Below are 20,747 nucleotides of genomic sequence, written 5' to 3'. Positions count from 1 at the left end.
TTATTGAGGAAATATTAAACTCTAATTTCCTACTTTAGGAAATCAGAAAAGCATATAACTAGATACGCTTACTTTATAAGCTTTAATAGCGTTTGTGCTAACGAGCAGTTAGAGTATTAGCGGTACTAGTAGTTGTTGCATCCTCATCACCTTCTTACTCCACAGAAACTACAAATTTATATATGCAAATTTGAAGATAATGGATGTAGCTCAAAAGCGAGCTCTTAAAAGGTAAGAAGTGAATATAGTGTTCCCCATTGAAGTGGAGGGTGCGTCTGATCGGCTCTGTCTCGCTGACAGGTCTAGACCTCTTCCAAACTCACAAGCCCAGAGGAGAAGGAATGTCGAAAGCCGCACGGAGGTTTCAGAGAATCCCCACCGATGCCTTTCCAGTGTCACTCTGTTGACGTTTGGTTTCGCTCACCAGGCTTGACTGAAGGGGCAACTGCTCATGGGCAAACCCCATTGGCCTCCCTTGGAACTCTGGTATGTCTTCTCCCCGTTGCGAGGGCGAGAGACAAGGACCTTCGTCTAGGAGCACCTGTGGGACGAACTGCCACTTCCTCAGAAAGCACTGTTCTATTACTGGGCAAAGCACTAGCACTTGCACTGAGAGATGATCTCCTTATGAAAGACCTGAAAGAATGACCTAATTCCATTACTGCCTTGGCAAGGAATTAAAATTTCTTAACATATTTTCACTCAAGACTGGCTACTGTGTTGGGATTAGAAGCATGTGGTCCTGGAATTGGAGTCTAGAGGTAATGGAGTAGGAGGGCTAAGGATTGGAGACATGGTAGGAGGTTGAGAAGAAATAGTTACCTCTTCTGCTACTTTAAGAGAAACCTCTATTTGGAGATATGATAATGAGGTTAAGAAGAAATGGCTACCTCTTCTGCTACTTCAGAGAAGCCTCTACAGAAACCCTACTTTCACCTCTAAGAGCTGCCTTTCTTTTCCTATCTCTAGTAACCGTATCAAGATGAGACTTTAAAGTTTTACATTCAGGATATGTTAGATCTTTCAGATATTCCTACCCCTTACACTTATTGCATTTGGTATGCAAGTCGTGAGAAAGTTTTGTTAACCTTATCTTACATCCCCTCAACAAAGTACAGTAGACCCTGGTGTTTGCGTGGGATGGGTACTAGACTCCCTAGCAAATAGCTAAAATCTGAAAATATTTAAAACCCCACAAAAAATGCTTAGAACTGCCTATTATGAGAGTTAAAGCAAAATAACACTAAAAATGCTTATACCTGTTTTTTAATTGTTTTACCACATAAAGTTCATTTAGCCACAAAAATTTGAAAATACAGTAATTTGTGAATATTTCCCAGTGAAAACTACTGCGAATAGGCAAATTTTCCATGAGTGATTGGTATATACGGTCCATAGAAAAATCCGCAAATAGGCGAGTCTGCGAATAGTTGGGGTCAACTGTGTACCTAATACTAGATGAGCTAGAATATGACATAATGACTTCTGATCCAATTGCTAATTAATCAAAAACCACAATAAAATTTATTGAATATGTCACCATAAGTTTGGAAATATCCAAAATGTGACAAAGCGACTGCCAAAAAACCACTGATGTTACTTGGGAGCCAGCAGAAAACTAATTGTAGTGCTCTGCAGTTTTGTACCTTTCATTCCTGAAAGTGGGCAGGTCCTGTTCACCTACACTGGAGATGGTGGTGCAACCACTAAATTTGAATTTTTGACTGCCATGGTAGTAAGCTTGCAGCTATATGAAATTGCTTGGTAAGTCATATATATAAAAAGTATGGTTAATAATTTTCTGTTTTATTGGAATTAACCCCCTAGGAGCCAGTATAAAAAATTTATATGCAGCAACCTAGACTGGGAAAATTTTGAAGTTGGTCAATTTTAGAAAGATTCTCAATGGAAAGAGGAACAAATCAAATGCACATGCTGTAAGAAAAAAAAATCCAAAAAATTTTCCCTACCTTTCATGAGAAGTTGAAAATGACTATTTATAACCCATTGTGGGTCCTCTTTTACAGGTTATACATGTTTTTTCTAATAAATAAATTTCTTTGTAAAATTATAATTACAGCTCATACAAGATCGAAACACATAAGAAATAAATCCAGTAACAAATTCTGAACATATTTGTTGTAAAATATTTATGTAAATTTACCGAGAACAAAGATGCAGTAACATAGTGGGATTTATCCATGTTTTTTCTAATATTTCTTTGCACTTTAATTTGCAAAACTACATCTATAACTGACATACCATCATAAAAGATCAGAACAAACCAGGAAGAACCACAGCCAACAGTGCAACCCCTTGGTATATTTATGAGCAAATTTATAAAAAGACATCATGTGAGACAGAGAAGCAGTACATCCTTCCTTGAGTCAAGACCACAACTAAGCTCTCAGCTGCCCCAGTCTCTCATTTTAGCCAGTCCAAAAGTTGCCATTAGTGAAATTATGGGCTATAGAAGTAATGGCATCTCTTTCCCACTCGATTCTCCCAAATCGATGGCGCATAATATTGTTACATACCATGAGTCACTCCATCATCCACCCAAAACCTGTTATTGCTACTTGTGTGAGCATGTCCGTCCACTAAGGGTAGATGGTTTTTTTTTATATCACTTTATTATATCATTGGAAGCTTTACTTGTGTGCCTGTGTGTGTGTGTGTGTGTTTGTTTGTTGACATAATGCATTTCATCAGTGTAGACATGACCCTGTAGCTTTTTTTTTTATATATAGATTATTATTATTATTATTATTATTTTTAAATAGTAGATTTACTGATACTTCATCTCACATATAATGTTCATATCCACAGTGAAATTTTTCATTTTAATGACATTCTTCGTGAGTTTTGTCTTAGATGTTGGCGACATTTATAACTTCCCCTCCCTCAACTGTAGGGAAGGAATGAACGTGCGGGTGCATGTGTACTGTATGCACTTGTGTATATTTATATTTGCAGCTGGGTATCATATTTATGTATTTGCATTACACAGGAAGATATTGTATATAGTTCTAAGTGGGTATCATACGCATGTATTCACAGTATGCAGGAAAATATTGTATCACTGTTGATGTATTCCATTTTGCTCGTAAATTTCCCATTTCATCTCATTGTTTTGTAACTTGCCCTACATTCCCTTTTCATAATTATGCTTTGATGGAAGCCAGAGGTAAAAGGGCCCTAAAATTAAACCAGTTTATCTTCTGGTATCATTATAGTATTGGAAAGTACTTACTATTACTATATTTGAGTGTGATCTCAACCACTTTCCATTGCATCATAATTTTACAAAACGTTTGTACGATTTTTTAAAATTTTAATTTGAGCTTCTGTTGCAAACGCAGTTTGTCACAAGTTACACCTGTTAAGACGACACTTAACTGTATACATCTATTTTGTATTTTTGCTTGTATCTGCACGTCTAGCTGTCCAATTTGAAACTCATACTCTGTACCTCGCATACAAATAAAATCCCTGGGTGAGCTGTATGAAAGTAAAAGTGTGACTTCATGGTTTACAGTAATAATAAAAATAATAAGTGTAGTTAATTATCATGTTCATTTGTTTTTCAGACTCCTGTAACAGTTGATACATTGTGGAGAAATGATGATGAAGCAAATGCTGTTAGATGTGGTGAAAATGTTAAGGTTAAGCTCCGTGGTGTAGAAGAAGCAGATGTTGCACCCGGATTTGTTATCTGTGATCCAAACAACCCCTGTAAAACTGGAAGGATATTTGATGCTCAGGTATGATTTAATGTACTAAGATTTATTATAAAATACTAGAATGAATCCATATTGACATCAGCTGTAGAAATACGTACTTAAGAATGCAATGTAAATTATTTGAATTAGTGACATCTTAACAGCAATGATGTAATGAGTTTTGCCATAAACTGTCTTAATTTTCTTTATTGCATTAGACAGTTTCTTCACTCGTATAGCATTTTTTGTATTCTAGGGCCTGAATTTCTATCTAGTCTAGGTCTTTATGTAGATACTTGATGATTTTCTAGTTTTCCTGTGATTATGATATTTGCCAATTGTCTGCCAAGTTGCTCAGCTATTTTCATCACATATTGCCCATAGGGTATCATCAAGATCTATTTTCAGGCTCTGGACAACTAATATCTAAGCATCAGTTTGCTGTTTTTATGATCATCTCAGTTTTGCACTTCTGTCATATATCTTAGTATCTTTTAGGAACTCCTGTTCAGTCTCCATTTTCTTTGTAAGTGCATGCCTTTCTGTATAGTGGAGGCCTTATCCACAACACAAATGTTTGCTTTACCTCCAGCTTGGACACGCCTATTTAGTAGTCTTAAGAATCTCTATTCCATCAAGCTGTTAATGCTGTTGTGTGTGTTAAGTGATGAAAGTTTTGCTTCTTTAATGCTTCTGCGTCAACCACCACATTGACCTCAGGCATAAAAAATTTTCTGCCTTTGTACTTAACAGTTCAGAAAGGGTATGAAATTTTTTGTGAATTAAACTGTTGTGGTGAAATTAGAAACCTTAGAAGAGGTAGAACTTTATCACCTTACACAGTTATCAAGTTAATCTGCATATCTTAACCATAGTATCCACTCAACCACTTTCTTTTCTATGTGTTTTCCTTTGCTTCCTTTTCATGCATCTTAAGCTGACATTAATTTTCTTCTTTTTGACGCCATTTTATTCTTGAAGCTTTTAAACATTTTTTCAACATCTACTTCAGATAGCGCTGTTAACTTTACTAAGTTCCTGAGTCTTTCAGCTTGTCTATCCCAGATTTACTTAATTTATAGAAAACTGGTTGTGGTGTAATTTTTGATCTGAATAGTTGTTCCTTATCAAAATATAATTAAAAAAGCAGTCAAGTCTAATTGATGGCTTTATGTTAGTGGATAAAGAGAATTCTATAGTTTATGAAAAAATAATTTTTGAAATGGTTAATACCTCTCTTATGGTAGCTATGAAGTAGTGTCAGCAGGAGGATGACCGAGTTTAAACGCAGAATTTTTTTCTTGGATTATCAAGTTTTATCGTCAATTAGCCGCCGCCTTCCTTCCTCCTCCTCTTCCTTCCTTCCTTCCTGGGAAGCTTAAAACATAAACATTGCATTCGTATAGAACTAATTTTCCTGTTAATGAAATAAAAAGTAAATGGGTCTTACTTTACTTGGCTATTATAATCATTCCTCTTCATGTATGAACTTTTTACTGAAGTATCTCTGGAGAAAGAAGACAGGAGAAAAGAAGCACAGAAAAAGAAAATTACAAATGGTTTATACCTAAACTTCCCTCCCAAGAATTTCCATGCTTGATACCATGAGTGATTGTTCCATGTAACTTTTTCATCTATTTCAGAGAGCGATTACACTTGTTCCAAATGTCTGAATATAGATAGCCAGCAATAATTTTTATTTATTTCTTTCTTAAATTCTATAGTTTTCATCTATGATGTCACATTTGAGCACGCTGAGGAACCTATTAAATCAGTCTTCTGTTTTAATAACGTTTTTGTAAATTAGGTGTTCCCAATATGTGGAATCTTAGAGTCATTGAGAATTGAGTGCATTTTACGAATATTGTCCTGCTTTTCTAAAAGTGCAGTTCCCTGTTATATCTGTCTTTAGCCAATTCCTTCAAATACATAAATCCTCCTTTTTGAAGTTGGGAGCCCATCTAGTTGTAAGGTGGTTATATGCTTGATCGGCTAAGGCTGATAACCGAGACCTCAAGTACTCTGCGTTATGACATTAGGGAAATTTCTGTATTTACTTGAACAAAATTTCTGATGGTAAGAAAAATTGCTGGAAATTGAGTTTACAATATGGGAGGCAGAAGTTCAATCCTAAAGAAAGAGGAAATTCTTCCTTTTTTGATAAGACCCTCTTGGTCAAATTGAAAACAATTTATAAAATTGTTAGAAACAGGAATGGATATGCCTAAACTTTGTAACTTCCTTTTGTGTTTAGTCTCCACTTTCTGTGTAAAAAAAAAAAATTAATAAATAAATTGAAAAAAAAAACCCTAAACTTTTTGGTAAAAGTAAAATAACCAATTAATGTCATGAATTTTGTATGGTAATTTTGTAGTCGTATCATGGTAAAATTGTGAGCAAAAGTGAAGCTTTGTAGACTTCAAACTTCATGAACCTAGGAACAATATAATTGAACTGACTATTTTAGAAGTCTGTTCTCGGGTCCAATTTAGTCTTTTTCAGCTTTTTAGTAGTGTACTACTTCAAATAACCCTTTGAATCCTCAAAGGAGTTACAGACTCATGGGTCCCTGCCAGGGCTCCATATGACAGACTAACCATTTACAAAGAGTTTTCTTATACATAGTTGGTCTCTGCCAGATTAGTGTATACTGGCCCACTGGCTCCGCTCCTAATAAATAAATCAGAACCTTAGATTTAATTACTGATCCCGAGGTATATGTCCGTAGGTTATTAATAAACCATTTTCTTTAATTCCAAGGATACCCATTACGTTTGTCATGTAAAGAACAGGAAACAGCACACTAACGCCCAAGTACAACAGTTGAAGCCCCGGGTTTTGTACATAATCCGTTCCAGAAGCTCCCACCCACGAAAACCAAAAACAATACTTCCCATAAGGAATAATGTAAATACAATTAAACATTCCAGACCCCCAAAAATATTCTGTTTTAAATGCATTTTATAGGTAATAAACAGTTTTATGTACAGAAAATGATGAGAAATAAATATAAAGACTATTGAAATTAAGAATTGAAGATTTAACATCACTCTTACCAAACAAAAACTTCTTTCAGTTTTCTTCTGAAGATTGAAAAAGAAACCCACAAAATCACTTTGTAACTTGTTTACTTCTAAGTATTTACATTTAGTTTTACTCCACACTCGAGTACTTTCAGGCCCTGTCTGTGGCCCATTCTCAAGAGATGTTTGGGATGTTAGCCTGGGTCAAGGCCCAGCAGTCTTCTGGAACTTCTTCTCGTTGAGCTGTCATTTATGTGATGGCTGTTCTGGTTTTCTTGAGAGTTGCTAATCCCCTCTTGTCACTCTGATATCCAGAACAGCCATCACATAAATGACAGCTCAACGAGAAGAAGTTCCAGAAGACTGCTGGGCCTTGACCCAGGCTAACATCCCAAACATCTCTTGAGAATGGGCCACAGACAGGGCCTGAAAGTACTCGAGTGTGGAGTAAAACTAAATGTAAATACTTTGAAGTAATCAAGTTACAAAGTGATTTTGTGGGTTTCTTTTTCAATCACTCTTACCTTTATGAAAAACACTTCATTTTTACTGGCACTAGGACCAGCTTGAGAGTACTGGACCCCTGTCACAAAACAAAACTGTCCACAGACATTTGTTTCTGGTATTTTTTTTTTTTTAATTTGCCGAAAGTTAAACATGGCATTGTTATTAAACATGTTGGAGACACAGATTACAACTTCTTTGTTTGGGATAATAATTGTCTACAAATTTTTTTTACATCATTCCACTTTGCAAACATGTCCTTCATCCCTGAATTAGGCACATGTATGCCCATTCATTTGTTGTAGGCATTTTCTCATTGAGATCGGCAAGCAACTTCCTCCAGCACTTGGTTATCAGGTCTTTCTTGATTTCTGTAGTGTTTCTTGCCTTTTTTTTTTTTTTACAGAAGGGCTGTCACTTGGAACTTTCTTTGGCCCCAAGAAGGCTTATTTAGCAGTTGCACTCGAATTAAAAAGCACAAAAACAACGAACACAAAACAGAATGGGTCATGAAAGACCATGGTATGCTTTGTTTGGGCAGTTAATACGGGGCCCAATCATGTGCTGGGCCCCAGCTGGAGCAAAAACCAAGGAAACATATGGTAACCAAGATAAAATTTTGTAGAAAAAAAAGTTTACGAAAAGAGATGCATACGAAAACCAAGGTTAGACTGGATATATTCTTCTTTGTCATTTGAAGATAGCCTACTTATGTTGGGTCTGGCTGTAGGATTATTTCACATTCCACAGCAATATCTCAGCAAAACCTGTTTAACTTTAAAAATTTTAATATTTTAAGTATTTTCTGAGGCTTTCATCAATGAGTCAGCACTTACGTATTGGGAGAGTGTGACAGCTCAGGCAGGCCTGGGCCTGGGTCTAAAATTCATCAAGATAGTTATTGTCAATATAGAATACTATAGGTGATTTTAATCCTCATGCCTGTAATTTTCTGTGGAAGAAAGTTATCGGCAAGAAGGGATTACAGACATTATCTGTAGAATAATGTAAAGATGAAGTGTAGATTTTTTTTTTTACAAATAACTGCTTACTCCACTGATCATAGTATGAATCTGGTTGTGACTTTTTTTATTATTATTATTATTATTATTATTATTATTATTATTATTATTACCCCTTCTTCTGTAAGGGAAACTATAATGTTGAATATGTGCAAATGCACGGCATACGCTGTTAATTTTCAGACACACATAATTATCTTTCAGGTTGTTATATTAGAACACAAGTCCATTATTTGTGCGGGTTATTCAGCAGTTTGTCACATGCATACTGTTGCAGAAGAAGTTACGGTGAAGCTACTTATTTGTACTGTAGATAAGAAGACTGGTGAAAAATCGAAGGTTAGGCCGCGATTTGTCAAACAAGATCAGGTTAGTGCATGTAATTTGAATGGTATATAAGTATTGCAATAATTCTTTATAGAATCTTTAAGAGTTTACTTGAAAATCTGTTTTTCATTTAAATAGTTATTTTGCTTAAATAATTTAATGTTTCATGAAGTGGTTGGGGGTTATGTTGGTAGCTTATAAAAGAATTCATGCAGTGAAGAATATTTTATTGATTACGGTTTTGATTGATGGATGTAAAGTTTTTAAAATTCTTGGCTTAGCTTGTATTACAAATTGTATTCATTGTGCATGGCTGAAAATTTTAGGGATCAAATATGTAGGTATGCTGGCACCTCAACTTAACAGGTATTCTTTATTACTGGACGTGTTGTAGATGAATAGATGAAAATCCATGTACACTACTGTATGGTATCTTTTGTAATTTTGGGTTTTTGCTTTTGTAAACAAATATTTTTGCATGTGTTAAATGTTCTAACAGGAGTGTTCAGTGTAGGTAGTTCATTCAATATCCTTGTTGAAAATTGTTGAATTTACATTTGAAAAGGAACTTACAAGTGAAAATGTGTTATCCTTTGTTCTTTTCACAATCTTGTGCTTAGGAGTTGTGAGATGTTTGCTTAATAAATTGTTCTTGCATGTGTACTGTACCATGTTTCAGAATAAGTAATCACATTGATGCAAATAACTGTTAATGAATTGTATGTATGACAACAGTTCCTCACTTAAATTTTTTAATAAGTGCTATTATATCATTGTGTGAGCATGTGATCTGAACTTCTAAGTTTGTTGGTTAACCCTTACTGGACGGGTAAATATATCAATATGCAGCTCCTCAGGCCGGGTAAACTTTGAGGTCGGCCAATTTATAAAAAAAAAAACCATCAATGGAAAGAGGAAGATAATGCAAATGTACATGGTGAAAGAAAAAAATTCTAAAAAAAAAATTTCCCTACCTTCCATGAGAAGTTGAAAGTGACTATTTACAATCCCATGTAGGGCCTCTTTTACAAGACTATCATAAATTTTACCAACTTGTACATGTTTTTTCTAATAAATAAATTTATTTTATTTTGCAAAATTACAATTACTACTCACACAATATCAAAACAGATGAAAAATAAAAGCAGTAACAGATTCTTAGCAAATTTATTGAAAAATATTTACGTAAATTTACTGAAAACAAAGATCCAGTAACTTTTTTTACTCTTATTTTTTTTTTTCCTAAAATTTTTTTTGCAATATTCTTTGTTAAATTACATTTACAACTGACATACTGTTGTAAAAGACAAGAACGACACCAACCCCTTGGTATATTTACGAGCAAATTTACAAAAAGATAATCATGTGAGAGAGAGATGCAGAACATTCCCCTTTCAAGTCACAAGGACCACTGAAGTCCTGAGATGCCCGCACTCATGATCTTACTATGTATAAGAGTTGCTATAAGTGAATTTATGGGGTATAAAGTATTGGCACCTCTTTCACACCCGATTCTCCAAATTGATGGCGTGCAATATTGTTTAACTATAGGATCAATCCTTCCACCACCCCAAACCTGTTATCACTATTCTTAAGGATCAATCCATCCATTAAGGGTTAAAGAAAGTGTAGTTGCCTCAGCATACCACTTCCACACCCCATGAGTTTGAGACATCATCATTTGCTCCATTTAATACTAATGAAATTCAGCAGTTCTGACTTAGACTAAAAATTTCCGAGTCACCACACTCCACTGGGGCCTCATTATCTGTCTTAACATACATCATGATAATGTCCATCATGAGTACACATAAGAAAACCACACAAATATTGTATGTGTATACATTGTCTGTTGAGGTGCCATTGTTTTCCTTTATTGTTGCATAGCAGAGCCTTACCTTTCTTTGTATATTCTGTTATAGAGCATTTGGTTCTTTTCTTTATAGATTGCAATCATGAGATTTGAAACATCAGGAGTAATTTGTATGGAAGCTTTCAAAGATCATCCACAGCTTGGACGATTTACTTTAAGAGATGAAGGTAAGCATGAAATAATTTAGTATTTTTATATAATACCGTATGTTATGAACTTTGATTTTCTTTCAATCTGTATGTAGCTAAATTATAATCCTGAAGGTAGTATGCACTGCTAACAAAGAATGTGCACTTCAATAATTGCAAGTGTAGCCTAATGATGGGTGTAGGGTCATGTGTTAAGTAAGCTTTCAAAGGCATGACTTTCTTAGCTATTAACAAGAACAGTCATTGGATGTTATTGCAGATCATTGCAATGAGAACTCTGAATGCAATTTTTGGACTTGTGTGAGCCTTCCATGGAGATTTGTCTTCAGTGAGTTAAAAATAGGAACAAGTGAATATTAATGGAGAAAGATAGGTGAAATAGAAAGTAAAGGATTGGGAGACATGGGTTGAGGGCACGCAGTAAAGAATCTTTATTACGTATATCCTGTGAAGAGAGAATTCATCCAAGTGTGTTAAGGTTGTTTATTGAGTAGGATATTTTTATTACAATGTCACGATATGTGTGATTCTTGAAAGATGGAATAATCTGGGAAGAGAGCGAGACATACTGAGTGTTGAAATGACTTGATACTTGCTTTTCTAACTTAGTATGCTTGCCTTCTTTGATTCAAGGGCAACTGACCCATCATGCTCTGCTGTGGCCCCTTTTTCTAACTTGGTTGAACATTAGCATTGTTTGTCTGCCTCATATAGAGACTGCACTTCATATCAAATGCACTCGTTAATGTTTAGTAATAGCATTCTGTATGAGCTGTTCTTTAGGTTGTTTTTCCTATGCTAAATTTCTGTTTAGTGTGGATGAATGTATTTGTAGAGCTCATAAAGGGAAGTTATTTTCAAAGTTGTGTTAAGAGTAAATTAGTTGAATACACAACCATATAAACAATGCTTTTTCAAGAATGAATTTTCAATGCAAGTACTACTGTTTTTAGTTTATTTAACACGCGCAGATGCAATAATATACAGTAATCCCTCGCTTAACCGATTTCGTATTACCCAAAGCTCGACATTAACTGGACACAATTGGACCACCGGGACCAAAGATATATGTATAATACATAAATATAAATAAAAAAAAACTGTAAAAGCCACTGTGATAGTTGTCAGTATTGTGCAGATCTAAGGAAATGTTGGTAACATGCTTATACTCATAAACAGGGGCTGAGAAAGGTGTTGAAAGGGGGAGGCCAGGAAAATAATTTTTAATAGGGGGTTCAAATGGCTGGGTACGATGGAAGCGCAGCAGTTGGCAATGCCATGCTGGGAGAGAGAAGTGATAGTAAAACTGTTTACAGGAATGAGCATGCAGAAAAGGGATGGATTATTGGGGATGGTGGGTGGCCAAGGAAAGTCTTTCCCAGGCTGGGAGGGGGATGGGAATGCCTTGTGAGAAGGATTGAGAGGGGTAGACAGGCTTTTAACGTTGTTAAACATTTTTTGTTTTTACACATGCATTTTCCACATTTCATCAGAGGACATTACAGAAGTGTATCCTAACTTGCAATAATCATGCAGTGCTGAAAGAGAGAGAGCACACAACTGGTATTGTGCTGAAACACACTTGTTATACATTTGTTTCTCCCATTTTGTTAAAGGATATTACACTACTGTAACTTGTACTAAAATTATCATCCACAATGCAGAGAGAGAGAAATAACTGATACTGTGGTAGGAACTCTGTTTAAGAATATCTAAAATTAGACAAAGATTAAACGGAACCGTGTAACAAGGTTACAATTAAAATGTTTCTTCAGATGTAGAATCTTGATTCTTCTCACAGAGAAGATTGGGAGAAGAGCACCATGGATAACAGTTTACACACAACTTTTCAGTCACCTATTCTGTAATACAAATGTACTGTCAGTGGATTGCCAAATAACATGGTTAACTTGGGAATGCTTAAGGCTGAGAGGGAAAACACTCAAAAGAAACTAAAATGCAAACTGGTTAACACAACTGAGTGGCTTTACACAAGTGAGATTATACCACTTCATGTGGACTCTGAAAGAGGTTGTGAATGAATATGAGAGCAAATTAAGGAGTATATATAGAATATGTGTGTCAGACAATAACAATTTTCATTGTACCTTTTATCTGGAAAATGTCTTTATGTCGAGCCAAACTGAATTTAATACTAGGCGGCAGTGAGGATGGATCCGATTTACACATCTAAAGGCCTCTTGGTGGGGGGAGGGGAGGTGGGTCGGAAAAGACCGACCGACAATGTTTTTTCTCTGGCTATATGCCGTGAACTTTCTTGCAAGCGACCTTAGGAATCCTAACTACACACACGGGGAAACAAAGGAAATACAATGGCAGGATATTAAGGCAGAGTAGGCTGTGAGGGTGCCCTGTGTAGCGAATTGCTGATTGTCAGGGAGTGTCATTTATGATGTTTCTTGTGTTGTGATCCTAGTGACCCAAATGCCTTTACTTACATTTTCTTTAAAAAATATAAATCATTTAACCTGCCTGTGCATGGCAATGAATAAATATTCAGAAGCAGGAAACAAACCTGGGTCCCATAATCACAGTGAGGTCACATTGCTGACCTGATCAAGAGAAGGATAAGTCTATTGCCTCATAATTTCTGCATATATCTTGCACTTGGATCTTAACCCCCACAATCTGGTCTAATATACGCTAATGATTACACCCATGGCCGGGCTAAATTTAAGGATGGCCAATTTAAAAGAAAAAAAAAAACATCAATGGAAAGAGGAAGATACATATATTCACATGCTATCAGAAGAAAAAAAACAAAATGTCTGGACCTTCCATGGGAAGTTGTAAGTGAATTATGTCCCACCTTTTGCGGGCCTCTTTTACGAAGTCAAGCAGTTTTTTTTTTTTTTTTTTCTTTCCTCCCAAATTGAAATGAAAGCACAAACAATATAAAAGATCAGAAATAAAACCGGGAACAAATTCCTAACATTTTTATTGTAAAATATTTACGATGCATCCTTGGATGGGAATTTGCTTTACCACCTCGAGCAAGACTGAGGGCTTCTCAGCTCGCTCACATAGGGTGATCTGAAGAGTTGTCAATGGAATTAGGAACATTTTTTCCTGTAAAATTTGTTCAAACTGTATTGCACTAAATCTTGATCGTATATGTATGATACCAGTCTACTGCCCAAAGGTATATGTGATCATATATGTACGATACCTGGCCTGTGGGGGTTAAGTGAGTCCAAAAAAGGGTGAAGAATATGAGGAGTTAAGAGGGCATTGTGACTATTAAAATTACATATGTATCTGGTAAAAAGTGACTAGTAGATTCTACATATATATTATATTTCAGCCAAAAAAGTAATAAAAACAATTGCCCACTTGGCTACAGTGGTGAGGATGGGTGTATTCCAGCTCTAATAAGTATGTCTGAAAACGACAGGTATATATATGTATGAGAGGCAATAGACTTGATCCTTCTCGTGGTTAGGTCAGCAACGTGACCTCATTGTGATTATGGGACAAAGGTTCGTTTCCTGCTACCGGACATCAAAATTTTTTCATATATCTTGCACATGAATCTTAAGGCTTTGTCGTGACTGGCAAATCTGAAAAAGTGCAAATAATGAGAAAAGTTAAGAGGGCATTGTGACTCACAAATACATATGTATCTGGTAAAGAGTGACCAGAAGATTTCACATATAGTACATAGTATATTTCAGCTGAAAAAGTAATTAAAACTATTGCCCTTTTGGCTAGGATGCTGAGGATTGGTCTATTCCAGCCTTAATAAGTATATCTGAAAACAACAGGTGTATGTATGTATGTGAGGCAATAGATTTTTATCATTCTCATGATCAGGTCTGCATTGTGATCTCGTTGTGATTATCGGACCTGGGTTCATTTTCTGCTACCGGACACCATAATTTCTTCATATATCTTGCACTTGGATCTTAAGGCTTTGTAGTGACAAGCGAATCCAAAAAAGTGCGAAGAATTTGATAAATTTAGAGGGGAGACCTATCTATCTATGTCTCCACAGTTAAGCAGAAAGTAGTGTAATTTTGGGCCATCCTGAACTGGGTACCTTGTTGTTTCTATTATACTGATAAACTTGGAATCTTGAAGGGTTTGTTTAAAAACTTGAAAGCATGCTCCTCCATTTTCATTTTTGTTTTTGGGATAAACATATCCTTGGTATTCAGTTCACATCCGTGGGTATCATCTAATTACCATCTTTTGCATATGTGACATATTCATATTCAATTCAAAAGGTTTCCCCTGTTATGGTTGTGGATATAAATGTATTTTCCCATGTTATCTCAATTCTTAAATCAGCATGAATGGATATCTTTATTTTGTATGAACAAGATGTTTGGGGATTATGAATTGTATTTAATTGATTTGCATTGCCAATAGTGTAGTTAAAATGTATAATGCATTTGTGTAAGGTTTCTTTAACCTCTTCGATATGAATGTGCATCTTCCTGAATGAGAAGTTCTGTATATTCAGTATCCACTACTAAAGTATGATTTACAACACATTTAGGGAAAGGGGTGAAAGAGTAATACTCATAAACCTTTTTAGATTTAATAGGAGTAGTAATTAATAAGCCTTCATTAGTTAAGCAACTAAGAAAAGGATTTGGCTTTTGAATTATTTCTTGCAAGTATTTCAGTGGAAACAGTTTTGCAGTTTTCCCTTGAGAAGCTGTCCCTAAACATTTTATTGTTCCTACACTTATATAAACCATTGGTCTGTACACAGGAATTAATTTCAGCACACGCTGGAGCAGCCTATTCTACACCACAAGATTGTTAGGTAGTTTCACTACTGGTGGGAGAGGTGAGGGGTACCCTCACCACCTCCCTTGGCTGAGTCTTGTAACCGTGTGCCTTATGGCCTTCATTGAGCATGGACACAATATTACTTCTTGGCTTTTCTGCGGTCACTTCATCCTGGTTTTTTCCTTCCTTTATGTTGTGACTAAACGTTTGTGGTATATCTGTTCTTTTTGGATTTGAAAGCATGTAAATCCACGAATCATTGAAGCTTAGCCACTTTTGCCTGGGTGTGGGAGAACGATGATGCAATTGCTTTTTCTCACCCTTTGATGTAGATCTGCACACGGGTACTCCAAAATGCTGCAAGCGTGTGTTCTATGAATAATACTTGTCCCGAGTGTAGTGAGAGGTCCCCAGAGCAGTGGATGAGGTTCTCTGGGAAGAGGAAATCCAAGAAGACTGCTCAACTGTCCTCAGAGGAGTATTCTCCTATGGTGCCATGTAGTTCGTTGTCTCTTCCCATGCGATTTTGTTTGGCTGTTTCTTCATGTAGGAGAGAAGCACTCCTTCACATTCCCCTGGTGCTTTGACAAAGGGGGGTTTGCATGGGGTTGGTATCATTCTCTCGAGGGCTTCCTCCATTTATTCCAAGGGGGGAGCTTTCTCCCCCAAGGCAAAGGGAGGCAGTCACTAATATTCCAACTTTTTCAGGTTTGGGGGAGAACAGGAAGACTTTCAAAATCAACCTCTAGACTTAGACTCTAGGTCTTCCAGGGGAACCATTAGTGTAGGGCTTGATTTTCACAACTAAGTGCCACCAACCAGGTGAAAGTGTGTTTCCGTGACTGGCCTCCCTCCTTTCTCCTTCTCATACCTTCCTCTAGTGGTGGGCAGACTTACTTTTGGTGGGACACATGCAGGTTTCAGTTTTTTTATGTTATGATCTATTAGAACCAAATCGTACCCTCTCTCTTGCAAGAGGAGAGGGAGATGTACAATAAAACTAACTTGTTACTTGTCTTAGCTTTATTGTCTCCAACACAATATTCTTCCAAGCCTTTTTGGAGTAATGTTGCTTTCAAACCCATCGCCTTGAAAAGCCCAGAAGTCGAACAGTCGAGCACAATTTTGTTTGCCTGATCAGAGGCATGGCACTGGATTCCCCTGCTTGACTGCAAGACCAGGAAAAAGTCCTAAGTGAGGTGAACCTCCAGTCAGTTAGGAAGTCTACTCAGATCCTCTTCTACATAAACTACGCATCCTTAGCAACCTGTCATTCTATTGCCTGGGCTATAAGGCAAGTGGTTACGTGAGTGCGAAGGTAGGTGGTACAACCTTCTGTAGAATAGCCTGCTCCAGGTTGTGCTGAAGGTAATTCCTTTAGAAAGACCTCAGGTTTGTGTGTTATGAAAAATACAAATTATACTTTTAAAAATTGTTGTTTTACAAAGTCCTGTACTAGTTTATCTCCAGCTCTCTTGACCTCTGTTTTAAGGGTGATTTAGTATTGATGAAATTCATGGTCTTGAAACAATTTTGAGTTTCTTTTTTAAATCTTCAAATATTTGTCTTAGCTTTTTTTATTTTATTTATTTATTTATTTATTTTTAATTTCCATCAGCTCAGAAAGAAAGTTGATGTAATTTAGAGGATCTAAATGTTTGTATCCAGCACCCATAAACTAGTTTGATGAGGAGAAAAACTGCTGTAAATTTGAATTACATTAAAAAATAAACCATTGGGAGTGGGAGATGTAAGGTTAGCTGAAATATTTTTGAATGTTTTCTTTATTTTTGTGCAAGCTTAAAAGTATGAATTTGCTCGCACTTTACAAATTGTATAGCTTTGAGGGTTTTTAACAGTAGCTTTTTGTATTTACTAAACACTTCACTTTCACTTTCACGGAATTGTACATTTAGAGCAGTATCATATATAGCTTTCATTAATTATTTCTTGAATTTCAGGAAAGACCATTGCCATTGGAAAAGTTTTAAAGGTGGTGGAGTAAATATTGCACCGGCGAGCCTTCACTGGAAAACTGCACACGAGGATTTATGCGATAGTCTCCTGGGGAAATGGATGTTTCTCCGTAAGCTCCTTGTACATATTATAGAGCCAATGAAGACAGAAGAATCACATTACTGAAGACTCGCATGATGTGTCCACCTCTATCAATCATCTGATATACATAAAAAATCAAAGTGTGGTTATCCTGCCAGAATCTCCACCTTACTTTTTTTTTTTCCCTCAACCTGCCAAGCTCAACCCTAAGCAAAGACAAATCCTCTCTCGTGTGTGTGTGTGTGTTATTCCTACGCCACAACATGACAGGTTTGGAGAGAAGAAAAAAAATTATTGGTGGGCGGCAATCACTGGATTGTCCTTTCTTTCAGACATCTCTTATGCAAAGAGGTTTCCTACAATAGCTTATATATGTTTTTTTATGCATATTACAAAGTGATAAAACTTTATACAGTATATTTATGGGTAGGACTATGTTAAGCAATGAATAGGAGGTGTTGGAAGATCTGAATGTATCAAGAGTTAGTAGTGTGCATTTGGAGCAGGCACACGAAGATTAAGTTGCACCTTACCTCAGGAAGTGTGCTGCCCCCTCCTCCCAGTCACACTGTTATAGCATAACACATTTGAGCTCCAAAGTCTTAACGAAGATATGATGGCCTTGCTAAAGAAAAAAATAACAGGTTTTTTCCAATTTGTATTGAAACCTAATACAAAAATTTATATTCCTGAAATACTTTGCAGGTTACTGCTTCATGCAGATATGGCATTGCAGGTCACTGCTATTAAATCTTCCCCATTTTCTGTTTTCCTTTAATTCAGGAATGGATATAACCCCTATCATCTCAGAGGACGAAAAATTCATTAAAGGCAGTGGGAATTCCTTCATATGTGATAACATAGCACTTTACACTTAATGTGTGAACCTTTCCTTTCCTCTCCTGTGCGTATTGTTGCACGTTTTAGTGTTAACATGCAGTGGCTTAATTTAATTACAGGTTCTCCTGTTTGGAGTTCTCGGTGTCCTTTAATTCATGCAGCTGCCCAATTGGTGAAAGGGCCGATTGCAGTACTGCTTGTTCAGGGGAGGAATGGTTTGGTCTGCTGTAGTATATATGCAGTTTGAGCCCAGTGCTACTGCTGTCTCGTGGGCTCCAGAACTCCATAGCTTTTTGTATAATTGAAATTATTTCCCTCTTTTATTTTTAATAGCCTTTGACCCTCTGGAGTGGGACTATAGAAAGTACTGGTGCTATGGAGTGGACTGGGTGCCTTGCTCTTTTCTGCATCTATCATGGCTTGTTAAATTCTGCTAAAGTTGTTTTCTGTCTTTTGTTGAATTTGAGCTAGCATAGTTCATTCTGTTTAGAATGGAATTGTTCAATATTGTATTTTTTTGTTTATGCAGTTTAATAGGCTTATTAAGGAAAAATTATTAGGTTAATGTGAACAATTTTTTGTATTCCAAGAGCTGTCCGTAGCCCTTGTATAAAGTTATTTATATATTGTGGTTTAAATTTTTTTCAATAACCTAAAGACTATTTTCATGGTTATTCCTGTCTCAATGCATTTTTGAATATACAGGAAATATACAGGAAGTGGAGGGTGATACACTTTGTTTTTGTGATCCTGTCTCTTGTTCTAATGTTTTGAGTATGTGTAACATTAGCACCTACACCATGTCTTAAGAAATTGTTTTAGGATTAACCCTTGATGCTAAAATTTAATAGTGAAAAATTAATTGTACACAAGCACACCTTGAATAATTCAGTCATCAGATCTTTACATTAACCTTTGAAACCTGTGGCTATAGGAATCAAATCCCAGTGCATTGATATTTTCCCAGAAATTTTAATGTAAATATAATTTAAATGTATTTTGTTTCACATATTCCTGCTTGTATTTTGAAGATTCTGTGGTGGATAATTTAAGAATTTTTAATGGACTAATAAATTTTATTTATCGATACTTAGAATGTTAATTTAGACACTCGGCAGTTATACTTAATATTTACACTAACTTTTCAAGTACTCTTGACTATAAAGCACACAAACATTACTGGGCTTGAGAGGCCACATCCAACTTTTGTAGATCAGCATACAGTGTACAATTATTCAGGCAAAGTGAGCTTCCAGTATTACCAGACCTGTGAAGATGACATTCTTTACAGGAAGCAATGAACAGGCTTTATCTGAAGTGATGTCTTAATGTTAACTGTGTGTAAGGCATCTCAACATTTTTAACACTCAAAAGCCTTAATATTGTCAAATTTTTTTTCTAGAAATTCAAATTTTTAATCTAGAAATATTGTTCATAGAGTGTTGTATATAGTAAAGGACAGGTCTAATTAGAAGTGGATTATAGTCAGTTAGACCTAATAGATAGTGACGAGCATAATTTATGAACAATTTGGCCATCTTAGGAAAGATAATTATGACTTGTGTGTCAAGTTAACATCTGGAGAATTTAGCTATCTAAGTTGTCCAACTTTTGTTTCCCAGTCAAGGAGTTTAATCAAAAAACCTTTTCTCACTAGCCAGTAAAATTCAATAGTAAAAATTTTTGTGGCCATCAGGCAAGACAACAATATTTGTGAAAAATTTTCAGACTTGCAAAGTTTTTACTTCTGCTACTTAAAAACGGCCGTCTCATTTGTGTTTAGCCTTGAGGCCAAAGAAATTGTATGACCTGCATATTTAGTGTCCATAATACTTTTAATTTGGGGTCGCCTCATTCTCCTTGCCTCAACTCAAAAATCATGCTCTGCAGGGATCCATTGGGAACAGCCTTAACTGCTGTATTAATTTTGCCAAGGAATAGTTGAGAACAACAAACAAGACCAACTATATAGAAAATATTTTGAATGAGATTTAACTATTGATAAAAAATTTTTAACCCCTTACAAACCAGGCTGATTATATAAACAATACCCGAATACCAAGCAGACTTTAAGGTTGGCCAATTTAAAAGAAAGGCACATCACTGGAAAAGTGGGAAATGATCAAATGCACATGGTATGGTTATGAAAGAAAAATTCCTAAACTTTTTCTGTACCATTCATGGAGAATTGAAAGTTATATTTCCAACCCTGTGTGAAGCCCCTTTTTTCCAAGACGTAAAAATATGCTAATTGTTCATATACGAAACAAACTTTTGGTCTTAACATTAGGATAAATAACTTAGCGCCAGCTGGAAACTGTAAAGTTAAAAAATTGTGTATGCAATGGACTATTGGCATCTGTGCTTGGTCACGAGTCAAGTGGAACCACCCACATTCCCCTCTAGCTCATGATCCTGTTGGTTATTTTCTTACTGCCTTTAAGAGTACATGCTTTGCTTCCGTCCTT

General features: G+C 35.9%; 1 protein-coding gene across 2 annotated transcripts in view; it reads left to right on the top strand.

Moving 5' to 3' along the window:
* Window positions 1–19,368, top strand: part of LOC135219914 (eukaryotic peptide chain release factor GTP-binding subunit ERF3A-like) — a 69,440-nt gene extending 50,072 nt beyond the window's left edge. For both annotated transcript variants that reach the window (XM_064257129.1, XM_064257130.1), the window contains exons 7-10: window positions 3,591–3,764; window positions 8,476–8,640; window positions 10,545–10,638; window positions 17,343–19,368. In XM_064257129.1, coding sequence (XP_064113199.1) covers window positions 3,591–3,764; window positions 8,476–8,640; window positions 10,545–10,638; window positions 17,343–17,386 — 477 coding nt within the window. In that variant the 3' untranslated portion in view covers window positions 17,387–19,368. The remainder of the gene's footprint in view (window positions 1–3,590; window positions 3,765–8,475; window positions 8,641–10,544; window positions 10,639–17,342) is intronic.
* Window positions 19,369–20,747: the final 1,379 nt, after the last annotated feature.

Source organism: Macrobrachium nipponense, chromosome 1 (genome assembly GCF_015104395.2).
Source record: "Macrobrachium nipponense isolate FS-2020 chromosome 1, ASM1510439v2, whole genome shotgun sequence".
Taxonomy (NCBI): Eukaryota; Metazoa; Arthropoda; class Malacostraca; order Decapoda; family Palaemonidae; genus Macrobrachium; species Macrobrachium nipponense.
Note: the sequence above shows the minus strand (reverse complement) of the source record. Positions and strands in the feature narration are given on the sequence as shown.